Source organism: Gigantopelta aegis, chromosome 10 (assembly GCF_016097555.1).
Source record: "Gigantopelta aegis isolate Gae_Host chromosome 10, Gae_host_genome, whole genome shotgun sequence".
NCBI classification, from domain to species: domain Eukaryota; kingdom Metazoa; phylum Mollusca; class Gastropoda; order Neomphalida; family Peltospiridae; genus Gigantopelta; species Gigantopelta aegis.
In genome coordinates, this window is record NC_054708.1 from 80,647,366 (window position 1) to 80,667,682 (window position 20,317).

Here is a 20,317-nt window from a genome sequence, read left to right on the forward strand (position 1 = left end):
AAGAAAAAAGACAGTGGGTCAGCAGAGGAGGTTCTGTCCAATATTACCTCAGGTGAGCACTCTACAGAGTGAGCAAAATCAAACCCCTTACACCCCGCAAAAAAGAAAGAAATTGCATCTCAATTTTTTTTTTTTATTAGACACCATTTTGCTGTAGTATCTTGGTAGTGCAGGAACCAATTCACACTAGTCCCCCTTACCACTGTATACCCTAAAATGTCAATGCACGATATTACTATTGAAAAATACAGATTGTTTTAATTTTTCTCCAGATAGTAAAAGTGAATATGTGGACTCCATGTGTCACAAGTAGGAATGAATGAATTCTCACCCAGAAGTCAAGTGCATGTGTACTGAGACTTTAATACATACAGTATTTTGTTTTAACATCTGATGTAATTTGTACCAGTCTGATTGTTGCAAGGTGCATGACACGTCAATAGATTAAGTTACATCTCATGTAATTTGTACAAGTTTGATTGTTCCTGTACATGTTTGCAAGGTGCATTACATGTCAGTAGATTAAGTTTCATGGTAGGGGTCATTCTGAGACATTGTGTAGTGTTTCTAATTCAATGGGAGATGTCATGTAAACTTTGAATGATGTGTTACATAATACAAGCAAAATAAACACAACCTTGGTACTGATGTTTTCATTTTAATCATTCTCAAAACATGGCTCACTGATTTACAGTAATAAATATAATAAAAGCAGATATAAATATTTCCAAGAACATTTGAGAACATATATGTCAATATAAAATAACTTGGTAGTTTCTTTTGTAACATATAATCTGCTACCAAGTACAATAGTAAGAGAGAGTGCACAATTATCAATAGTTTTATAAATATACAAACAGTATGCTGGATATGTGTGTGGTGGTTCTTAATGCCACAATTTCCAGTGTATGCTTACAAAAAAACCAACATAATAAAGATATTACCGGTACTTTTAAAATCAACATTTTTCATGTATGTTTTTAAAAGCAGAAAGGTTACCAAACAGCCATGATTGGTTTGTATGTTCATTGATAATTGTAAACAGCCCTTAACTTAATATTCATATCCATTACACAAGAAACTAATTAAAACACACAAACACACATGATTACACATTCGACATAATTTATACACATGAAGGCAAACCAATATTAAGTGGCCACTTAAGGGAGTATTGAAACTGGTCTCTTTACGGCAGATGGCTGGTTAAAATGGGTCACTTAATAAGGATTGACTGCATGTAGTTTATACATTACAGCATAACCATTTCTATTGTAACACTAACAGTGAAATGATGATTTTAGTATAATTTTGCTACTGCATGATGTTTTTATAATTATAAAGTTGATAAGTATAACTACTGGTGGAAAACAGGGTAAAACAACAACAACAGTATATTCATTATCATGTAAGTTGTTAGAGAAATCAAATAGACCTCATTTGTTTTTAAATAAAAATAATATTTCAATAAGCAATATAAATTTGCTATTGCATTATTTATTTACATATAACAAATTTGTTACTAGTACTGTGATATATTTACATAAAGTCTATGTATAAAAGTCATCAGAGGTAAACAATTGTTAAAAAATATTAAAAACATAGTTGTACAAATGTGCCATTTGAAAGATAATTTATCTTACACAATCAATATATTCAGACCAGTAGTTGAATTTCAAGGCTACAGAAACCATGATGCTGTCAATTAAATTGGGGTATAGTTAAAATAAAATAATAATAAAATAGCCAAAACATAAGCATGGAGTTAATGGAACCCCCCCCCCCCCAAAAAAAAAAAAATAAACCCCCAAAAAAACCCTGATGAATGGAATGACCAAAAAACCAAACACCCCAAATGAACCAGGATGATTGATTTCAACTACTACATGTCAAAGTAAAATCATTCTTAATAAATCACATGCACATGAACATCATTAATGAGTACTGACACGATAAAATGAAACATACAATCATTTCAGTAATAAACTGACAATATTTTGTCTGTTATTTAACTTGTGATTTTGTTATATTTTAAAAGGCTCTAAAACACATCTCTGAGGTTCTTATTTTTCATACAAAATCCCAAATCCACCCCTACTGTCACACACTACTGCTACCAAATAGCGGCAGCAAGGCACCTTTTAATTCACTTTCCCACAGAAGGGAAATGACTTTTACGATTGCTAGCCAAAAGTGAAGCATGATTACAGAAACAGGTTCCTAATTAGTCACTTATCTGTAAATTGGTCCCCACATCACATTAAAGAATTTTATTTATTTTTTAAAGTATGCTAAAGGTGCCAGAAAGGATAGACTTCTAGAGTAGCAAAATTATTAAATATTAATGTAACATGAAAATAAGACCACTGAGATTTGCCAAGATCCCCTCAGTTTTCATTTAATATTGTATTGGTCCAAGCCAAAACCAAACATATTTCCAAACCTACATGTGGGGAAGGCTTTATTCACATTAGAAAAAACTCGTCAATTTTACAACACAAATAAGCATAGTGTTTGGGATAACCCCATTACATATTTTAAAAACAGAACCGACCTACCCCATAAAGCATTTACCGAGCCGGCTGTTTATCACTTTTCACTATAAAATTTCAAAACAAATCTTGCACTGGGTGCATCAGTGGCAACTAATCATTACACACCAGCCCTTAGACAAACAATTAAAGGTAGTTCGCCTACACATGACCATGTCCTTGGAATTGTATTTTTGGGTAGTCTTAGGAGTATAGGAAGCAGGTTATGCAACAAAACCAAGTAACACATTGGTTTCAACCAATAGGAACAATTTTCAAACCAGACAGCTAACACCATGCCATATAGTGCCTTTTGCCACCATAACCCATCAATGTGTAAGTTGTGTAGTTGTTTACAACACTAACTATGACAATATCTGACTCTCTGATGCCATGGTTTGACTGTTTCCTGGAGTGACGTCTTTGTCGGATGTGACCATACAAAGAATTCCCTTGTAGCCAACAAACTCGTCCCAACCTTTTCTGCAGGTTTTTATGATCCAGGCATGCTCATCATCATCTGAAAGTGAATGTATGCAAGGCCAATGACAAAAAAAAAAAAAAAAAAAAAAAACATGAATAAAAACTTACATGCTCTAGACTAACAGTAGCAGAGCTGTAGGATCCAGGGTATTATGAATTTATGTATTGTGATATGGGTTCTTTGTCCGCTTGCCCCAGACAAGTAAAAATTTGCATGGACAAGTAAAATTTACAGTTCATTTGTCTGCTGGGCAAACAAAATTTCTATACCCAAACTACCTCTTTATCCCTTTTGTACACTTGTGATTTTTGTAATTCCGTAGTCTGCAGCAAGTGCCATTTCAAAGCTTGGCCAAGACCACGAAGCCATTCACAGACTGATTGGTTGTGCAAGTAAAATATAACTGACCCACCCCAACCTCTCTGTCTCTCTGTTTCTGTCTCTCTTTCTCTCTGTCTCTGTATTCATCCATCCATCCATCCATCCCATATGTACTGTGTGTGTGTATGTCAGGCCCCTGGATTTCACAGAAACGATAGTTTTCGGTATTGTGTCTGTAATATCACGGAACCGAACTTTCATTTCCCATGATTATTATATCGATGACCGTATTTGACTGGAAGTAGGCCCATATCTTTGAATAAGCCCCCATGCACCCCCATTGAAGGCATGTTAGAAATTATTTACCGGCGTCGTGGTTAGGCCATCGGTCTACAGGCTGGTAGGTACTGGGTTCGGATCCCAGTCGAGGCATGGGATTTTTAATCCAGATACCGACTCCAAACCCTGAGTGAGTGCTCCGTAAGGCTCAATGGGTAGGTGTAAACCACTTGCATCGACCAGTGATTCATAATTGGTTCAACAAAGGCCATCGTTTGTGCTATTCTGCCTGTGGGAAGTGCAAATAAAAGATCCCTTGCTGCTAATCGGAAAGAGTAGCCCATGTAGTGGTGACAGTGGGTTTCCTCTCAAAATCTGTGTGGTCCTTAAACCATGTGTCTGACACCATATGGGTAGTACTAAACCAAATAACTTCCGGCTGGGTCAAAGTTCGAGGTGCACCGAACTTTTGATAGAGAAGTGAACACCACAAGTCCTGTGATTGGTTATAAATGTGAGTGTGTTGGTTGTAAAAAATAATAGTTTCATCTGGGTAAAAAAAAAAGTGCAATTTTATTTCATCTAGTACCAATGTGTCAAGTAGCCTTGTGCTTGAAACATGTATGGGGTACCTGTAAAAAAAAGTACTCGAATTTTGTGCGAAACTAGGGTAGTCATAGACACTACCCGTTATCTCAGAAACGAGCAGCTTGACCCCCATTTTTTTCTGATTCACTTTAAGTGTAAGGGGTGGTAGTATTTATATCCGTGGCGTTTATGTCGGTTGATACGTTGCAGGTAGGAGTTTTAGCCACATATGTTACTATTGTCGTCTATGGGATTTGATTTGGTAGTATACACCCTATAGCACATATTCAGTGCATAATAAAAAATATGATTTTGTCATTTTATTTAATTAAACTATACTGGTTGATTAATTAGCCATCACTCAATCATGCAAGTTCACAATGACCATGACCTTGACAATAATCTCTGTACATGGCTCTGAATGGAGTTTGAATCAAAGTTAGCACTGAAGAAAAGTTGGTTTTGGCCTATAATTCATACTGTAAAGATTTCAATAATTTCTTTTTACATGGTATTTGACTTGCCATATACAACTGCTCTTAAATATGGTATTATATATAGGCAACCTGAACTAAGATTTTAATAGCAATTTATTTTTATATTAAAAATAGCATGTGCCAATAGTGGGTTAATGTCTTTAGTTTCCATTAACATTGTTAATTTTTTATGTATGAAATTCTGAAAACTCAAATTTGTAAAGAAGTTGATTTTTATTGTCATTTTGACATATTTATAGGGTGCTGAGTTATATTTTAGACAAATTTGTAGTTTTATGCAAAATTTTAAGTAAATTTGAAGAAAAACTTTACCAAAAACATAAGTAAATTTGTTGTCACTATTGTGCCTTCTGTTCTTATTTGTACATAACAAAAATGTTGTTAAACATATCCTTAGATCTCCAGATCATTTTTTTCTTCTTAATAATCACTTAGTTAGCTCTCATGAAAAGCATTTTGAGTTTATACTAGATTCAGAACCAATTTTTTCAGATTTGATTATCTGCCTTGGATTAAGTTGATAATTTATTTTATTGTTAAAGCTGTATTACCTAATGTTACTAGCTAAATAAAATGCTGGATTACAGATTGTAGGAATACATCTAATGTACATACTGTATTCATCCGGATTAGAAAATAATGCAAGAAAATAGATGTTCGGGTAATTTTGTCATTTAAAAATAGTTTTTTTCAGTAATTGATCAAAAATAAATGTGTTAAAGCTGCATGATTATTCCAGATATCACAACTATTAAAACCTCCAACTAAAGTAGGCTATAAATAAAATATAGTCAGGAATATTGGTGGCTGCCAATAGTTTTGATGGTTCATTATGAAAATTAGCATGGTCGATGGATTTGAATTTCCCACACCTGGTAACTTGAAGACACCCACACCCAGCATACAGGATTTCCTCCCAACACTAATGTTCAGGACATTAAGTCATTACTTCATACAGGTACAGTCATGTTTGTGTTTCCTTCCTCAGACAGTGTATTTTTTTAATACTGATATTTCTTTGATATGCCTGTTAAGGTCTTCATAATCTAGGGGTTAATCAAGTGCATGTGTTTTAATGAAATTCTTTAAAGGGGTAGAGGTACTCTGACTATCTTTGTTGTCTCTACATATATACCTGAGTACACACACCCAACTGAAAGTAAATATCTTCAGGAGTTTTATTTTTAAACATTTTGTTGTTTAATATGACATATTGCATTTGTACAAAACTATATGCAATATATATGCTTTTTTAGGTGTACATTATATTAGGTTGCACTGTAGAAACAACAGTTTCAGTGAGGTTGTCAGTTTATGTCAGAATACACCAGATCCTGGTTGTCATAAAGACACATAGCTGGACACTTTTTGAAAAATGTATGTTATCAGTATAGGTAGTACTAAACCAAATAACTTCCGGCTGGGTCAAAGTTCGAGACCGAACTTTTGATAGAGAAGTGAACACCACAAGTCCTGTGATTGGTTATAAATGTGAGTGTGTTGGTTGTAAAAAATAATAGTTTCATCTGGGTAAAAAAAAAAGTGCAATTTTATTTCATCTAGTACCAATGTGTCAAGTAGCCTTGTGCTTGAAACATGTATGGGGTACCTGTAAAAAAAAAGTACTCGAATTTTGTGCGAAACTAGGGTAGTCATAGACGCTACCCGTTATCTCAGAAACGAGCAGTTTGACCCCCATTTTTTTCTGATTCACTTTAAGTGTAAGGGGTGGTAGTATTTATATCTGTGGTGTTTATGTTGGTTGATATGTTGCAGGTAGGAGTTTTAGCCACATATGTTACTATTGTCGTCTATGGGATTTGATTTGGTAGTATACACCCTATAACCGTAAATAAAATGTGTTGAGTGCATCGTTAAATAAAACACTTATTTCTTCTTCTTTTTTATTAGAAATTAGGCCTGTATTCGTAAAACATGGTATTTCATGTTGGTGTCCGTGAAGTAAATTGCAAAAAACATTGAAAGATCGAGAAAAAGCTGTTTAGAATGTTACAATCGATCCAGCATGTTACTAAAATGGATAAGTATAGATGCTTTGTAAAGTTAGTCTTCACTTTATCTATGTGAGCTCACGCAACACGTTTATGATGTAAAACGAGGTCAGGGTATTTCCACTAGCATTTCATATTAAGAAATTAGGTTGTCCATCTGCAAATTTTTGCATTTGTTTTCCAATTAAATTGATATATTAAATGTACATGCAATTAACATTTAACTGACTAAATATTAAAGAACAGTGAGTAGGCACATGATCAGAAAAATTTGCAACGGGATATAAGCAGTCTCCGACTGAGTCTGTGTGTCGAACTCGCATTGAGAATGCCAAATGCCTGAATTTCTAAGGAAAACCGAGGATACACTCCCTCTGAAAATTTGGAAAAATTAAATGTCCTGAAATGCAATGTTCTGCATATAGAGGGGTATACTTTTTAAAAATATTTAAACACAAAACATCTCTGGTACCCTTGTCTATTATGACCCCACCCCAAAAAACCCAACGAAACAAACAAACCAAAACAACCCAAATTAATGTTATTCACTTTGAAATCATTAACTCAAAGTAACATATTTTCAATGATCATTCTAAAGTAAAGGGTTAACGTTAACTAATTTCCCATTTTCCTTCATTCCCATAGTATTTTTTTTTTTTTTACAATCACAAATTGAAGTAAATAAACATATTTAGTAATACAGGGCTTACAAGTGCTTTGTATGATGTGAAATTGTTTGACATGTACAGTTTGTTTAAATTTTGATTAAACTGCTTCCATTTTGGGACGAGTTACGTTTTTTCTGTGGGCAAGTGAAATTTTAGTTACTTGTCCGGTGAGGAACTGAAATTTTAAGATATGGCCAGTCCTGTATAACATAATATATTATTTGCAACACTGTCAACCAATTTTAAGAAAGTTAAAGTTTGTTTTGTTTAACAACACCACTAAAGCACATTGATTTATTAATAATCAACTATTGGATATCAAACATTTGTTAATTTTGACATATAGTCAGAGAGGAAACCTGCTATATTTTTACGTTAGTAGCAAGGGATCTTTTATATCCACCATCCCAGACAGAATAGCTCATACTATACACCCTTTGATATACCAGTTGTGGTGCACTGTCTGGAACAAGAAATAACCCAATAACTGACGGGGATCGATCCCAGACCGACTGCACATCAAGTGAGCACTTCACCACTGTGACTGTAACTAAGTAACAAAATACATGATACAAGTTGAAATGTATTATTTTGAAAATTAAATATACGGATCACTTTAGGGTATTAAAGCTTATTTAATTATGCCACATTCTTTTGTTTATCACATCTTTGAAAAAAAGTCATGAAAATTAGTCAAATCTAAGAGGTACGGGTTTGTACATAACTGACAACGAATGTGAAATACAAACAGTAGCAAATGTATCAGTACAGATAGGGTGTATTATAATATGTATTATTTATCCTTTGAATTCAGATATATCAATAATACCACATATGTTGGAAAAACAACATCACTAGAGCACATTGATTTATTAATGATCGGCTATTGGATGTCAAACATACAGTCATTTTGACAGTCATAGAGAGAAACTCGCTACATTTTTCCATTTGTAGCAAGGGATCTTTTATATGCACCATCCCAAAGACAGGATAGCACATACCACGGCCTTTGATATACCAGTCATGGTGTACTAGCTGTGATGAGAAATAGCCCAATGGGCCTACCGACGGGCATCGATCCCAGACTGACTGTGCATCAAGACAGCACTTTACCACTGGGCTATGTCCCACCCCCATCCCTAACAGGAATGAAATGTGAAGTGGGTGGGCGCTATCTTTTTTAAAAACTATATATAGTAAATAGTAAAGTATTAAAAAGGAATCGAAACTGAGCCTCAAGAGTGTAGTTGTAACATTTTATGCACATTTCAATTTTTAATGGGAGCAGTTTTACACAGGCATTTTCATCCAACCAGCTTCTAGAACATTGGGGAGGTTGTGTAAAACAGAAAAGTTCCTGTGGAAGATTATAAACATGGAACATGCCAGTAAACCTAGCAATAACTATAGCTTTAAAAATTACATTCTGATCACTATAATGAAGATTTTGTTCAGTATTGCATCGCAATTCACTATGCAAGTTTCATTAAACAGTAGCTAGTTGCTAATAAATTTTTAATTCACTACAAATATAGCTAATCAAGATTTTGAAAACAAAAAGTTCCCTGCACTCTCGATAAAATATACTGTGTGTGTAATATATACTGATATCTGCTGACCTGCATTTCGGAGGAACTTGAAGTTGTAATCAACAATGACTCGAGTTTTTGGATTGTAGTAACCGTCTCCACAGTCATAATGAAATTCTGGAATGGTTCGAGGTGGGTCTACATTTGTGAGCTGAGATCTTCCTGTAACAAGCAAATTCATAAATATATTGATGGAAATAAACATAAGGGAACACATGGTATTTAAGGCACCTACCAGCCTTAAAGTGGATGATTTAACAACATAGACTATGTTACCATGGCTAATATACCCTCTTCCCCTAGCCCCTCCAATTTTATCACTTTTTGAATTATTATTATTATATGGGAGCATAATAAATTCAGGCTTCAGGATTTCAAAATATATGGGAAATACCTTTTTAGTTCCATGTCATGTGATCAACAGAATCTGAACCCATCAGAAACTGTTTTCATGTAATTGTGATATTGGTTGGTGACAATGGATATTTTCATTTATGTGATTTAAAAAAAAAACAATTATTGATTGATTTTTTTTTTATTACCTATGATGGGTCATATTATGGTATGGCATTGTTCATCTGTTTGTCCCTCTGTTAACGTTTTCCTGTCCGGACCATATATCTTACATACATATGCATAAAGGACCATCAAACCTCACATATGTAGGAACAACTTGGGATGGCGGAGTGTCGCGTACTATTACTAGGTGACTGTGACCTACTTTTCATGGTCTACTGCACATAACAGTATTGATTTTTTATTTTTTTATTATACGCCTATATATGATGGGTTGTATTATGGTATGGCATTGTTCGTCTGTCCATCCGTCTGTTAACTTTTTCCTTGTCCGAACCATATCTCACATACAGATGCATACAGGACCATCAAAGCTCACATATAGGAACAACTCGGGATGGTGGTGTGTCACATATAATTACTAGCTCACTGTCATACAAATAAATCAAATAATTTGTCTATATTCTGAACATCATATAATAATTATCATCTAATAAAGAACAATAACTTCATTAATCAGACAGCACCTTCTCCAATGGATATAGTATCATCAGTAGTTGATCCAAAACAAACTGTTCTTCCACCCCATTGCAAAAATTTCACATAATTAGAATTGAATCATACCCATAACATATTCATTAATATAGATATGGTTTTCCATCAAATTCCTGACGGGCGTATCAAGTACCTCACCGGTACTCTTGTTATTTTATATATGCTATTGAAAATTATAATTTTCATGAAATCTGGAGGCCTTAAATTGTACTTGACAATTCAGTCGACCTGGTTTTACCCAATGAGCATTTAAAATAATAAAATAGCAGAGTTAAAATGTCTCAGGCCATCTACAAGAAGAAAACAATTTCCATATCTCTTAACCACACCATGGTATTCACTCTTTACATGTGTGACCACACCAAGTTAAATTCTCTGTAACAGGCATTTACTGGTTAAGCTGTCAGTAACAAATTTCCTGAAGTAGCTACTTGTTTAGTGAAATTAAAATATTTACCTGCTGGCTTCAAGCCTTTACATATTTCTGTGTAGAATCTCCTATCATAGCCATCACAATACTCCCAGTTATCTTCATCATATTCTAGTCCATCAGCAAACTTGTATTTACCCTAAATAAAAAAGGTTTTATTATGATTTTTTTTATCTATTGAATTGAATTGAATTGAATGGATGTTTAACGACACCCCAGCACAAATAATACATCGGCTATTGGGTGTCATACAATGGTAAAAATAAAAGGTTAGGTTAAAAACAGTGTATAGAGCTGTGCGGTGGTACATGAAATTTGAAATGTTAAGTCAAAGACAGTGTAAAGAGCTGTACAAAATAATACATATCACATTTGTTATAAAGGTAAAATTCATGTTACAAATCAAATATTACACAAAAGTAAATATAAATTTGGAATAAAATCCAGTTCAGGGTGGAATCTAAAGGATTCCACCACATCCCTTGCTTCGAATATATCGTTTCTAGTCTGGATCAGATGATTACACTCCACCAAAATATGGTGCACCGTCAGTGTACACTGACAATGCTCACACTGAGGTGGAGGATCCTTCTTGAGAATAAATGAATGGGTAATGTAAGTATGTCCGATGCGAGCACGACACAAGACTATTTCATCCCTTCTGCACCGCCTGTAGGAGGACTGCCACTCTCTCAGGACTGGCTTAACAGAATGAAGCTTGTTCGCGACCGCACCGTTCCAATCGTCTTGCCAAGTAGAAAAGATATAATTATTTACGTGATGTTTGAGATCACTATAGGGAATACCAGCATTGGCACGTGGCAAAGTCAAAGCAGACTTGGCAGCACAATCTGCCTCTTCATTGCCTCTGATGCCAACATGGCTGGGTACCCAACAAAACACAATATTCTTATTGTTAATAGATAAAAAGACACACTTTCGTATCAGCATCCCAATTAAGGGATGTTCCAGCTTCATATATTGTAAAGACTGGAGACACGAAAGTGAGTCGGTATAGATTATAAATTTAGAGGAGCTAGAGGTTTTGATTTCCTCTAGGGCTTTAATAATTGCCCAAGTTTCGGCACTAAATATAGATGCCAAATCAGGCAATCTCATAGAGATTATTTTGTCTGATGGAAAAACTGTGGCACAAGCCACAGAATTCCCATCCCGTGACCCATCCGTGTAAATAGGGATGTAGTCACAGTATTTCTCTTTTATTTCCATAAAATATTGGTTATAAATAATTGGATCCGTGCGATCTTTCTTCAGATGCACGAGATCCAACACAATTTTAGGTGGTTTTATGCACCAAGGTGGCAAAACAAAATATGAAGGTGTTTCCAAAATGTCTGAAAGATCAATGTTGGAAGCAGATAAAAGCTGCCTAATGCGAAGACCAAATGTGCAGATTGCATTTGGCTTCGCATCAAACAACTTCATAAATCGGTTGTCAAAGATAGCGTTATGGGTGGGGTGTTTTGGCATTGACTTTATCTTGGTAGCATACTGCAAAGACAGCTTTGCACGTCTAGCACCCAAACTAGGTTCGTGTGCATCGACGTACAAACTTTCCACAGGAGATGTTCTGAAAGCACCAAGACAAAGCCTAAGTCCCTGGTTGTGTATTGGATCAAGCATCTGCAAGTAAGTCTTGCGTGCCGACCCATACACAATAGAGCCGTAATCTAGTTTAGATCTAATCAAAGATCGATACAGTCGGAGCATAACCTTACGGTCTGCTCCCCACTCTGTGCTGGCAATAACTTTGAGAATAGTTAGGGCCTTTAGCCCTTTCTTTTTAACATATTTTAAATGAGGTATGAAAGATAGCTTCCTGTCAAATATAATTCCCAGAAATTTGGTCTCCTCGACCACGGGAATCGGGCTTTTGTCCAGAAACAGCTGAGGGTCTAGGTGGTGACCTCTTTTCTGGCAGAAGTGCATACAGACCGTTTTTGACTTTGAGAATCGAAAGCCATTGTCAGTTGTCTATTGTTGAAGCTTATTCAAACAAAGCTGCAACTGACGCTCAATGATACTCATATTGGACGACCTGTAACAAATCTGAAAATCGTCAACATATAGTGAGCAATCGACACCAGGTTTTAAACACTGGGCGATGCTGTTAATTTTAATTAAGAATAGGGTAACCAACAGGATGCTACCTTGGGGCACCCCCATGTCTTGTGAGTGGGAATCTGAAAACGTGGATCCCACTCGCACTTTAAAAATTCTATCTTTTAAAAAGTTAGAAATAAAATTTGGAAGAAGACCTCTTAGGCCCATGCCATGGAGGTCTTTTAAAATCCCATACTTCCATGCGGTATCGTAGGCCTTTTCCAAATCAAAGAACACTGAAACCAGGTGTTGATTATTGACGAAGGCCTCGCGACAAAACGTTTCAAATCGAACGAGATGATCAACCGTACCTCGACTGGATCTGAACCCACATTGCACGTTAGTAAGCAATTTGTGGGACTCGAGAAACCAGACAAGTCTACGATTGATCATTCATTCCATAGTTTTGCAGATGCAGCTTGTGAGAGCGATGGGGCGGTAACTGGTAGGGTCAGTAGGATCCTTGCCAGGCTTTGGAATAGGAATTATAATAGCCTTCCTCCAATCAGAAGGAAAGTCACCAGAACTCCAGATGTTATTAAACATGTTCAAAAGAACTAAAAGAGAAGATCTGGTTAAATGTTTTAGTAGTTGGTAATGTATTTCATCTGGTCCCACCGAAGTATCATGGGCTTTTCGAAGAGCATCCTGCAACTCCTCCGAAGAGAAGGGCCTGTTGTATACTTCAGCATTCTCAGATGAAAAATTAATAGGTTGCTTTTCAGCTTTAGTACGGACAGATGTGAAAGGATCTGAGCTGAACGCAGAAGAGGAGTTATGAGAAAAGTTGTCTGCCAGTGCATTGGCGATGTCACGTTGAGATGTGACGTTTGTGTCATTGACAGACAAATGATGGACAGTACTACTGGATTCTTTTCCCTTGATTTTACGGATCCTATTCCAAACAGATTTCACAGAGGTTTGGGAATTCAACTTGGAGACATATTTTCTCCAAGATGTTTTCTTACTTTGTCTGATCTCTCTGCGGGCCTTTGCCTTAGCAATACGATAGGCAGAGAGGTTGTCCCAGGTGGGTTCCCATTTAAACCTCTCAATGTGCCTGTTTCGTTCCTTAATAGCATCTTTGCATGATTCATTGAACCATGGTTTAGTGAAACGTTTCGGCACTGCCGAAGTCTTGGGAATAGTTTCTTCTGCAATTTCTTTTAAAATGGAAGTAAAAAAGGGTATGGGATAGTCAGCATCGTCAATGGCAGATTGTTGCAGACGAGTGCTGCATAGATGCTGAAACTGATCCCAGTCAGCCCTCCATAACTTCCATCTTTGAACTCTTTCAAGTGATGGTGGTCCATCATTCTCCAAAAAAATCGGAAAGTGGTCACTGCCACAGGGGTCTGGACCGACTTTCCAAGAGAAATCCAGAAACAGTGATGGACTACATAAAGTTAGATCAATTGAAGTGAAAGAGCCACTTGCAGCGTGAAAATAAGTTTGACTTTTATCATTAAATATAATTAAGTTATTTTTGAGAATTAAGTCTTCTAATTGTTTGCCTCGAGTATTTACATCCTCGCATCCCCACAAAGTGTGGTGACCATTGAAATCTCCCATAACCACAAAAGGGCTAGGGAGTTGGTCGAAGAGATCTTGAAGATCTTTGGGATTGAAATTGAAATTATTACGAGGAGGCAAATAGAGAGAGCATAAAGTTATACTTTTATGGGCTGTGACCTTTACAGCCACAGCTTGCAAATTAGTATTTAATGGAATTACATTCTGAGGGATATTTTCATTTACTAAAATGGAAACACCCCCAGCTCTGTTATCTATTATAATTTGATAAAATAATTAATTTAAACTAGCATGTCAAATAAAACGTATGACAAAATAACCGAGGCAGTTGACAGCCAACAAATATTTATAAATATGGTAGTCTGTCTGTCTGCTCTTCTTCTTTTTTTTGTGCATAATATATAATATACACATGTACAATTGTATGTAGCATGCAAACAATCATCACAAAGTTACAATCATTAAATTTCTAAGTGAAATAAATTGCAGCACCAAACCTTTTTACTAGTATTTTTAAATCAACTTACCATACAACTGATGCTATTTAAACTACATCTAAAACCAGACCAACCACATACTCCTCAGGAGTAAAACCCACGGATGAGGCAGCACTCTGGCTTAACCAGACAGTACCAACCACAGAACAACACTTGATTATATCCAGCCCCACATTCGAGCAGCTACCCAGTCGGCCATCCAGGAAGTCATTCCTGCACCAATTTGACAACCAGCGAGGAGCTTTGTCTTGAATGTCATGGATGGAGCTAGTGTCCAGTGGAACGTGCTGCTACAGGTTTCTGTCCGCGTGGGCTACTCCTGCACCAATTTGACAACCAGCGAGGAGCTTTGTCTTGAATGTCATGGATGGAGCTAGTGTCCAGTGGAACGTGCTGCTACAGGTTTCTGTCCACGTGGGCTACTCCCACATGATAATACACAAGGTCTTAATTGCACAGGGTCTTTGCCAGAGAGTACCCCGAGTGTCGTACAGGACTACCAACAGGTGTTCCTAATACCAAACGTTGATGCCGAAAAGCAACCCTGACAGCCCTTTTCAGGGCTACCCCACCTACCCTAGGTTTGTATAATGTTGGTACATTTAGCCTAAATTAAAAATCCGACATACTTTAACTTTAGGCGGAATCATTCAAAATTAGGGTTCAATCACAAGAATATTTTTAGACATAACGCAAAAAATTACTGCAACTTTTTGACTTAATTCATCTACTGAGAAAATTTAAAAATTACCACCACCTCTTTCATCTTGTTTATCTCGGCCGCAACAACCAGTCTTCAGTGCTCCTTTAATGCTAAAGTAGTAAGCAAAAGTCCCTCCTCCCCATCCCTTTCCTGTCTTGGATGGAAAGGCCTACTCATGCAAGAACTTGTGCCCATGACAGGCATGCACTACAACAGCTGGTTCTGAATGTGCATGTGAAACCCTATGACTTAACCTGACCAACTTTAAAAAAAAAAAAATAGTTTACTGTGCTCAAACCACCTCAAAGCAATATATGGGTCTGAATCATTTAGCAAAAAGCTAAATATATCTTTAAAGTTTTACAATCAAAATTTTCTCCCATTTATCAGGGATAGGCTTTAATACAATTAGGGATGCCATTTTCTAGAAATCCAATTTCTGCTTTTAGAGGCATAAAACAGATTTCACAAAAAAGCTAAAATATTACCATAATGATTCAAGGATGGATTAGTTGTCAACTTTTCATAAATCAATTCAACTTTTATTTTAAAATAAAAATCATATCCTAGTATGTATATATATTTAACCAAATTAAATACTGACTTACAAGTAATTGGTTGAGATAACAGAAAGTATTTGTTTGTATTTTTAAAGGATAACATTTAACTCTTTCAATCTATGTGTAGTATTATGTACCTTTACAACATAGCCTTTGTCCCACTCGGCCTCAAATTGACTTTTATTGGGAAAATATAGAGTTCCTCGCCCATGGAACATTCCATCGTACATGTCACCTTCATAACGGGTTTCCGTGGGAAAGGTGTAGACACCTTTACCCTCCATTCTGGAAAAACAAAGAAAAAAAAGTATAAACTATTATTTCATAAATCTTACAACTGTCATAATGGTAATTAAATTACTCTTTTGTTATTAATCATGAAGTTTGCCTAAATTTCCTTCGTATCATAATATGCACAATTATATGTAGCCTATAATTTTAATAATAATATACTTGTTACATGAATACAGTGACCAAAAAAACAAAAACAAAAAAGGATTTGGACTTTGCTGTTTGAGGAGCTATTAAAGGGACATTCCCGAGTTTGCTGCAATTTTTAAGATGTTAACGACTAACAGAGACTTTTTAACGATTGTAATTACATATCAAATATATTTTCTCTGCATAAAATAGTAGTGGCTGTATATTAAACGTGTTTCTGATTGTTCTAATATTTGTACTAGGTTAAATTTTATTTTATTTCCTAAAATATTGTTTTTTCGTATGTATGACATTATTTGAAGACAAAATCCAGTTTGGGATTCTTATAAATATTAAGACAACCAGAAACACATTGAATATACAGACACTGATATTCTAAACAAGAAAACATATTTAATATGTAAGTTTAATTGTAGAAATATTTTATTAGTCAGAAACATCTTACAATGCAGCAAACTCAGGAATGTCCTTTAAGGTCGACAACAGTCACTTTTCACACCCTTGGTTTGGTTTCGTACAAAATAAATATCCATATTTCATAAAAGGTACAATTTTTTAATCACAAGATTTTCTTCAAACACATTCTGGTGCATTAGTAATTTTCAAACAAAAACGTTTCACTAGCAATTTTGCATTGGAATTTTTCCAGCATTCTCAAAACAGAAACGTTATCAAACCAATTTATAGTTATAGTAAGTAGATGCAAAGTGACGTCATTGGAATACTCATTTTATTCAAATTCAAAATTAGCTATATTATTATAATGCTTCGCCACATTAAAATAAAAACTGGTCTACTAACCTTGACCCCAGTTAAATTTCTATAACAAACACTGTTTACAGGTTGGTATTTTTGTATTTTTCATAATTATTAACAAAATATTAATTTTAAGTTTTAAAAGATGCAAGAAATAAAAAGTACCTTTTGTCAAATATATCATATAAAAAAATTACCAATAGATATGTTATATTTATTGTGTACAAAGCCAAAACATGGATGCAAAAAGTGACTGTCGTCCACCTTAGTAGACCTATCCACATACAAGAACAGGACAGAGCTAAGGGATAAGCCATTCACAATATTATTTTATTACCCATGACAGTGTCTGAACAACAAAAATCGGGGTGGGGGTTACTTTGGTGGCGAGTTGATCAGCATTCCACGGGAATAGGCGACACGCGGATTTAGGTAACGGTACACTACAATTTGTATGAATGGGTACCCCACATTTATATTAGCTTGTGTACACACTATTCTTTATGTTCTGGATACAATACTATTGCATAATTATCATTTTATTTGTCCATCACCATTTTATTTACCTTCCATTTTTGTAATCGCCATCGTACGAACTTCCCATGTACTCCATTTTGATGCTTTGCTGGCTCCTTCGTAACCATAGAAAAAGAAGAGCGATAACTCTGATAATTATTCCGGATCAGTTTTGGTCTCACCACACACACAAACACACACACACACACACACACACACACACACAAAATGTGTGGAGGCCTATTGGCTAGGCACCTGCATTTTTATTTTAAATTTCAATATCAATCCCATATATATCTGTCTGTACGTCTGTCTATCTATCCATCTATCTATCTAGCACGGTCGAGAGTGATCTAACAGTCACCTATCCATAACTCCAACCCAATGCATTTCCTCTTTATTCTACCTGTATATAACAGCTACCTGTCTGTAACGACCACCAAAAAAAATCCGCCTAATGCATTTACTTCTTTATTCTACCTGTATGTTATAACAGCCGTCTGTGGTAGTGGTGTGTGGGGGGGGGGGGGGGGGACATAGCCCAGTAGTAAAGCGCTCGCTTACTGCGCGGTCGTTCTGGGTAACAGGTCGTTTCGCCCTTATTACTAGTTCATCCGAGTCGTTTTGAGCAGGGTCGATTCGTACCTCCAACCGAGTCGTTTCGCCCTAATTTTTATTTTGGCGAAACAACGCAGTGTTCGAATTGGTTTTAGGGCAAAACGACCCGGATTCTTCGTTCTGGGATAGATCTCCGTTGGTGGGCAAGTTGGGCTATTTCTCGTTTCAGCCAGTGCACCATGACTGGTATATCAAAGGCTGTGGTATGTGCAATACTGTTTGTGGGATGGTGCATATAAAAGATCCCTTGCTACTAATGGAAAAATGTTGCGGGTTTCCTCTGTAAGACTATATGTTAAAATTACTAAATGTTTGACATCCAATAGCCGATGGTTCATAAATCAATGTGCTCTAGTGGTGTCGTTGAACAAAACAAACTTTATAACACCCGTCTGCTTAGCGAGGCAAACGGCCACTATTTGGTTCTGTTTTTTTCTTTAATTACTAGTATATATACAAGTTGAAACAAAACAGGTATACACGTTCCATTAATCGTATAGATCGGAATGCTACATCTGTGTCATGTCGATCATTTGCAAGGCGACTTGTCAGTGGTTGAAATGAAACTTGCACTAAAAAAATAAAACGTAGTGTATTTCAAAATGTGTGATTGCTGCTAGTCAGATATGATTGCTATAAAAAAGCAGTTTTCGGAAGTCTGGCACGATTTTTTTCCCCAGCTGTTACACACCGTCAAACTTTCCCTTTCGTTGATGTATAATGATTTCTTACCGCAACATTTTGCGTCTCGTGGACTTATTTAATTAGGTAACAGAATGCAGTGGATATAAAAAAAAACACACCAATAAATGACTTGTTCAAAAAGTGAACAATAGAGTGACTTTCAACAAAATGTGTTCAATTTATGCTTTTAATAACATTTAAATTATGTAGTAAAAATTATTTATGTTATTTTCTCTCTTATTTAAGGTCCGTCGACGCTGGGGGCAGGGGTGGCTTTGGCCCCTCCACTTTTTAATTAGTTTTTCCATATAGGCCTACTATCAAAATCAAGCGACATAACTTATAATGTTAATGGTGACACCAGGAAAAAATCAAACCTATTAGAACACAAGCTCTAAGTGTATTATTAACGTGTAGCTATTCCGATCTTACTGCCAATAAAGATCATGCCTATCCAATTTGCCAACATCAAGTTGTAGCCCTCAAACCAGCTACTGAATATCACAGTACATGTATCTGAATATAGCAAACTATTTTGTTCAACAATGAAAATGCTTCTATACCATGTACCATGTACCTATTAAACTTTTTTTTAATAGCCACCCCCTCCTCAAAACCGCCCCATGTAAATTTCCACGTTACTGTTATATAACACTATTTCCTTTAAAAATCACAAAAAAACTCCCACCTACCCCCCAAAAAAACCCGACCCCCCCCCCCCTCCCCCCCACTTCGTAAACGATCCACGTTGAGCCTACTAGTATACAATACTATTTGCTAAAAAAACAAACAAAAACAAACAAACAAAAAAACAAAACCCAAACTAGCTAGGATTATGTGGGATTTCAAACTCTGGCATAGCCACTTTTCCCGCACTACCTTTTGTATTTGACTGTCGCCCTACTACACCACACGTGTAGACAGTTAGGGTGACCCTCACAATGACCCCCCCCCCTCCCCCCAAACACACACACACCCTAACTCCATAAAATCCTTTGCATGCTAGTCACAAACCATACAGAATATCAGTGATAACAGCCTGCACATGTGACCATTTAGTTGAGCAACATTACTTCTTTTTAACATTTTCTCATAGACAGGGTAGCACATACCATATATGGATTTTAATAAGCTTGGAATAGTAATTGGTATGATTGAATTATCGCGACTCAATCGAACGCTTCCACTGACCCACAATCTTCTAAGCTGACCAACCACACTATGACTACATGAACATTATATGCACAATACAGTCTGCTGTCCACCCTGGCCGAGCTAATGGTGCTCTCTTGCACTTGTCAGCGCGGACGGTCCTTCCTCACACCCACCCCGAACCCTTTCCTGTCCTGAATGAAGCCAGCATGGGTCGACACAGGTTTGCGCCCATGCCAGGCGTGCGCTACAACAGCTTGCTT

At 36.2% G+C, this 20,317-nt stretch overlaps 1 protein-coding gene across 1 annotated transcript; it reads right to left on the reverse strand.

The window, feature by feature from the left end:
- Nucleotides 1-645: 645 nt before the first annotated feature.
- LOC121382931 (MORN repeat-containing protein 5-like) lies at nucleotides 646-17,740 on the reverse strand. The gene is made up of 5 exons (XM_041512612.1): nucleotides 17,651-17,740; nucleotides 16,025-16,172; nucleotides 10,498-10,609; nucleotides 9,000-9,131; nucleotides 646-3,051 (listed from the first exon to the last, which is right to left on the reverse strand). The coding sequence occupies exons 1-5, from the start codon at nucleotides 17,695-17,697 to the stop codon at nucleotides 2,897-2,899; spliced, it is 594 nt and encodes a 197-aa protein (XP_041368546.1). The 5' UTR covers nucleotides 17,698-17,740; the 3' UTR covers nucleotides 646-2,896.
- Between the last annotated feature and the right edge of the window lie 2,577 nt (nucleotides 17,741-20,317).

What these genes read in the sequence shown, in the direction of transcription:
- LOC121382931 (XM_041512612.1), bottom strand. Translation starts at nt 17,697, where the DNA reads ATGGAGTACATGGGAAGTTCGTACGATGGCGATTACAAAAATGGAAG. An exon ending in ACAAAGGCTATGTTGTAAAG is followed by an intron (nt 10,610 to 16,024) that starts GTACATAATACT and finishes TTTTTTATTTAG; the next exon opens with GGTAAATACAAGTTTGCTGA. An exon ending in CAAGTTCCTCCGAAATGCAG is followed by an intron (nt 3,052 to 8,999) that starts GTCAGCAGATAT and finishes ATTCACTTTCAG; the next exon opens with ATGATGATGAGCATGCCTGG.